Genomic DNA, 5,435 nt, shown 5'->3' on the forward strand with positions numbered 1-5,435 from the left:
AAAATCTTTTTTAAAAAAAATGAAAAAACGCCCGCCCTCAACAACACAGCTCTTCCACGTCGCGATATAGATACAGAGAAACGAGAATTGTATTCTTTCTGAGACGGAGAGAGTAGGCGTGTACGTCAACTAATTGTTAAATGATACTTAGGGTGGGATAGATACAGCCACAATGCAAGCTGGTTTGAATCGAAAGCATGCTCGAAATATAACTGCAGGTGGTGGAAAAGAAAATATCTTTTAGGAGGAATATTGCACTAGTAGCAATTTAAAAAAAGAGAGGAAACACTGACATCCTTTTATTTACCAAAATAAAAATCTAGATTCTTTTTTCTTCTAGCATAAAATTAAAAAACCTCAACTTTTGCTGTGGGCCCCAAGCGTGACAGCAAGGAGCAGTGACCCGCTTCCGAACAAACATGGCAGACCGCCGCGCGGCCATACCAACGCTAGCTGTTGCAGATACCGTCTCACACTCTCACCTCACGGGCTCCCGGCTGCCTCGCCGCCGCCGATCCGACGGCCGCCGCGCGCGCCAGCTCAGCTCGATCCGGCGGCCGAGGCAGCTCGGCGGCCACTCCACTCCAAAGCGGCGCGTCAGGGGTCCCTGGTCAGAGCAGAGAGCATGAGCTCACCCTGTCACCACGCCCGCCGCGCGCGCCTGCGTATAAAGCCCGGCGCGCGCGCGGCGCCGCCTCCCTCCCTCGCCACGCCCGCGGCACGCCTCGCCTCGCCACGCGAATCGCAATGGACGCCGCGCGAGCTCGCCTCCGCCTCCCCGTGCGGTGGGCGCGGCCGGCGGCGCTGGTCGTCGTCGTCGTCCTCCTGCTGGTGGTGGCGCCGCTTGGGGTGGGCGCCGCCGCGGCGCCGGCGCCGGCGGAGTGCGGCGGGAAGGCGGCGGAGGTCAGGGAGGAGGACGCGCGCGGGGCGCTGCGGCTCAAGCTCGTCGCGGTGGCGTCCATCCTGGCGGCGGGCGCGGCGGGGGCGCTGGTGCCCGTCCTGGGCCGCTCGGCGCCCGCGCTCCGGCCCGACGGCGACGTCTTCTTCGCCGTCAAGGCGTTCGCGGCCGGGGTCATCCTCGCCACCGGCATGGTGCACATACTGCCCGCCGCGTTCGACGCGCTCGCGCCCCCCTGCGGCGGCCGCGGCAAGGGCGCCGCGTTCCCCTTCGCCGGCCTCGTCGCCATGTGCTCCGCCATGGTCACCATGATGGTCGACTCCGTCGCGGCCGGGTACTACCAGCGCTCCCACTTCCGGAAGGCGCGCCCCGTCGACGACGCCACCGAGGGCCAGCACCAGGGCGCCCGCGGCGCCGGGGATGAGGAGGGCGGCGCCGAGCACGCCGGCCACCTGCACGTGCACACGCACGCGACGCACGGCCACGCGCACGGCCACGCGCACGACCATGGCGGACACGGCCACGGCGGTGCCTCGCCTGACGATGCCTCCTCCGTTGCCGTGTCGATCAGGCACAGGGTCATCTCTCAGGTGAGCCTCCTTCCCTCAGTATTGGTTCAGATAAATCACTCCCATTTTCTTGTCCCAAAGGAAAACACAAGAAAAATCTGGTATGCTAATGATCAAAACATTCCAATTTTGACCGAGACAGGATATATAAACAAAAAGGCATGACCAGCTGCTTTGATTTGGCACCAGTCGTTTCGATTTTCGAATTCCCCACTTCCTGAACAAGAACAAATATAAAAAAAGAACCTGCCTTTTCAGAGCAAGCGCGGTAAATTTTCTCTGAACTTAATCTGTCGGTACCTACATGGAACTAGGACTGAACTTCTGAAAAAAATAAAATTTTCGTATAATTTGTGTAAAAAAGAGGCTCTGATACAGTGATACATGACAATAATGGCTGTTAGCAGTCCAAAGGCCAAACAAGCTGCCTCTCTATGTCTGAAACGTAGTCCTCAACCCTCATTCTCTACCAGAAAAAAAGTCTCATTCTTGGGCTATTTGATTGCAAATCAAATCAGTACTCCTGATAAAGACAATTTAGGACATAGCTCTCATGGTACTGTGAGGCTTCTCTGTTGTCTCCATCCGAGACAGGGGACGTTGCCCCTACGGTTCCTGCTAAAGGCAGAGCATACTGCTGCAGGCAAGAGGAACAAATCAATGCTTTCTTTCTTAGCCAGTCAACCGCACAACCGAGCCCCTCTTTGCAGATTCTTCGATCAACTTGGTATTAACAAATAACCATCAGTCAAATCTGTGGCCGTGCAGGTTCTGGAGCTGGGGATCCTGGTGCACTCGGTGATCATCGGCGTGTCTCTGGGGGCATCGCTGAGGCCGTCGACGATCAGGCCTCTTGTTGGAGCTCTCAGCTTCCACCAGTTCTTCGAAGGCATAGGTCTCGGCGGCTGCATTGTTCAGGTATGGTAGAGGTTAGCCATGGCTGTGGTTTTCTCTGTTTACACTAAAGAGTGACCACTGTAAAAAAATATCTAGAAGACGCATTGTACAAAATCAGATACTACAAGACGCATAAGAATCATGGCAGCCACAGGAGGGGATGCCCCATGACAGAAAATATGTGAAAGCAGACAGAGATATTTGTAGTGGAGAAGAGATATGACTTATCACTAGCCACATGGTACAAAATTAGGAGCAAGAAGTAGGACCATCAAGAAGTAGGACCATCAATTAGTGACACAATCAGTTTCCTAACTCTTAAACTGAACAGTTACTGCTATTGTGCAACAGTGAGCATTGTCAGTTTAGGTGTATCAGTTATAGTTGCTTTTTTGGGGGGGAACATAGCTTCTTCATTTATCACATGAGCTAAGGATAACTGGAATTGTCAGTTTGAAGTTGGCTTTATTGGGTGGGTTTTGGAACTGCTATTGTGCAAGTTGGCTTTAATTTCCAGTAAGAACAATTCAGATTCAACCTGTAGCTTAACTGGCATCTCGGACAGAACTATTTCATCATTTGATGAACAGAAATGAAAAGAAAAAAGATTCAAAATTCGAATACTAGCTAAAATAATTTGATCTTCTTACTGCAGGCAAAGTTCAAGGTGAGAGCAACCGTGATCATGGTGGCCTTCTTCTCCCTCACTGCTCCCATGGGCATCGCACTGGGGATCGCGATCACATCCAGCTACAGCAAGCACAGCGCTACCGCCCTCGTTGTCGAGGGGGTCTTCAATGCAGCTGCAGCAGGGATTTTGATATACATGTCCCTGGTAGATCTCCTAGCAGCAGATTTCCACAACCCGAGGCTGCAGACAAACATGAAGCTTCAGCTGGCAACTTACCTTGCCTTATTCCTCGGTGCAGGACTCATGTCCTTGCTTGCCAAATGGGCATAGATAGGCAGATGCATCTTCAGAGCTGCTGAGGACTATAATTCTGCGCATTGTCATTCCTAAAGGCCCCGAACGCAGTTTATTGTCGGCGGGGTTTATTTTGTTGTAGCATTACAGCATTAATTTCAGTAGAATCTCCTTCAACCAGAATTGGTGCACAGTAAGGTATAAAGAAGCCCTGAATGTGACCAAGTTCTAGAGTTGAAGGACATTGCTAGATAAGTCAAAATGTTCAGGACAAAATATGAATCTTGCACAGTGATGCGCTTCCATGAGGATGGCACCAAAATAGATGTGTATAGAAGAATGATGAAGTGGTGGTGGCGAATAGTTGTTCTCAAATTATCTTTGGGGCTAAAGATTTGTAAAATCGCCGACTTCCTTTTGGAGTCAACAGCAATGTACATAGTTGTTAGCTAGATTCCTCCTTTTTGCTGGGTTGAAACTCCATGGATTTTGTTAATGGAAAAATTGTATTTAAATACAATCATGGTCTTATCCCCCTGATAAGCATAATTCTTGATTCAGAAAGTGAAATGTGAAAAGGAGATTTTTCTTAGACCTTCATATTTTCGTCAATATGATTTAAACCTGAATATTTTAAATATTCTCATAAAGTTTTCCATAGCAATCATGGCACGTTTTGGCAGTCATGCTGGTTCCCTCCAGGAAATTGACAGGCTTAGACATAAGCTCTTATGTCTGAGTATTATTCTTGAATTATGCTTGTTATTCCTGAAACACGACACCGATAGTTTAAGCTGTTACACCGAAAGGTTTGATTTGATTATATTCTCCATCATAAACAGTATAATGCTGTATTACGTAGACTTTTAGCTGTTGACATGCATGTCAGGTAGAATTGATGCATGGTTCCTTATGTTCTGCAGAACTGACTAAGGAGAATATGTGCAAAGGAATTCGGCCGTGCAAGCTGAGATCAGGTGACAGAGATACCCAGAACCTTGGGGCACGGAGGAAGAGGCAACTGGTGTGAGCTGCCTGCCTCCTTTCACAGCCAATGGACAATGGTTAACATTAGGAGAACAGAACGTGATGCTCCCTCACTTTTTGGCTTAACTTTTGTTAGATTTTTTTTTCTTTTGAGGAGAAATTTTGCAAGATTTAAAAATCGTATGTATGCCTTTCCCAAAATGTTGAAATTCCAGTTGGCGTCCACTTAATGCCGTGTTTTCCAACACTGAATTTCTTGCTGTGACTTACTAGTTACTAATGTCGACGCTCCAGTGACACGGAACTCCTCTAAACGGCTAGTTTTGGCACTCCAGTGACCTAACTAGAAAGGCCGTGCAGCAATTGCTGCGCGAGACCTGATTTTTACCCTTTAATTGTATTATATGAAACTTTATTTGATACATGAAAAAGAACGTAATTAGGTTGATAAATTTTTTTTAAGCTTGCGACGTATGCGAGGCGAACTGGTCAATTTAATATCTTCTTTTTTTCGCAGGTTATTGGTGCACTCACTGGTAGCAGTTAGAATAACCTATATAGTGGGACAACTGCTTAGTATTAGCATGTAATGGTGCACTTTTATGTTATCCGTGCATGGGATTTTTGCCGCAGCCTAATCACTCTTTTGGCTATCGGGGTCACGCGGGCACCTGGACACCTGTGTGCAATGCGGCAGGGTGTGTGTTTTGTCATACCTTCTTATGGCTCTATAATAAAGTTGTAGTTTTTGAAATCTTGATCAAATTATATTTTGATCATTTTTTTATTTCAACGTGTTTTGATATTTAAATCTTAAATATAATGTTGCTCGCGTAGAAGTAACGGATAGAAAGGGTTGTGATGCTACTATTTATTTAAGAAGTTACTCTCTCCGTCCTAAAATAAGTACAATTCTAAAGTTCAAAATTTGTCCCACAAAAAAATGTTAATTTTGACCCACCTACCACAAAAGACAAACCAATTTTCAGAAAATTCTCACAAAAAACAACTAACACCTCATTCACTCACCACGAAAGACAAATGGTATTTTGGTAATTTTACACATAGCATTGGTTTGCGTGTTTGGTTCTAGAATTGCATTTATTTTGGAACGGAGGGAGTACACCACATTTGACCCAAGTCACACACTCTGCCACTG

At 47.6% G+C, this 5,435-nt stretch overlaps 1 protein-coding gene across 1 annotated transcript; it reads left to right on the forward strand.

The window, feature by feature from the left end:
• Positions 1 to 698: 698 nt before the first annotated feature.
• On the forward strand, positions 699 to 3,753 carry LOC120678972 (zinc transporter 4-like). Its single transcript, XM_039960442.1, has 3 exons — positions 699 to 1,488; positions 2,236 to 2,385; positions 3,020 to 3,753. The coding sequence occupies exons 1-3, from the start codon at positions 748 to 750 to the stop codon at positions 3,323 to 3,325; spliced, it is 1,197 nt and encodes a 398-aa protein (XP_039816376.1). The 5' UTR covers positions 699 to 747; the 3' UTR covers positions 3,326 to 3,753.
• Positions 3,754 to 5,435: the final 1,682 nt, after the last annotated feature.

Source organism: Panicum virgatum, chromosome 6N, assembly GCF_016808335.1.
Source record: "Panicum virgatum strain AP13 chromosome 6N, P.virgatum_v5, whole genome shotgun sequence".
NCBI classification, from domain to species: Eukaryota; Viridiplantae; Streptophyta; class Magnoliopsida; order Poales; family Poaceae; genus Panicum; species Panicum virgatum.

Bases quoted from the DNA above. Each gene is read 5' to 3' on its own strand.
- LOC120678972 (XM_039960442.1), top strand. From the start codon at position 748: ATGGACGCCGCGCGAGCTCGCCTCCGCCTCCCCGTGCGGTGGGCGCGG. The intron at 1,489-2,235 runs GTGAGCCTCCTT...GTGGCCGTGCAG, and splicing joins GGCACAGGGTCATCTCTCAG to GTTCTGGAGCTGGGGATCCT. The intron at 2,386-3,019 runs GTATGGTAGAGG...TTCTTACTGCAG, and splicing joins TCGGCGGCTGCATTGTTCAG to GCAAAGTTCAAGGTGAGAGC.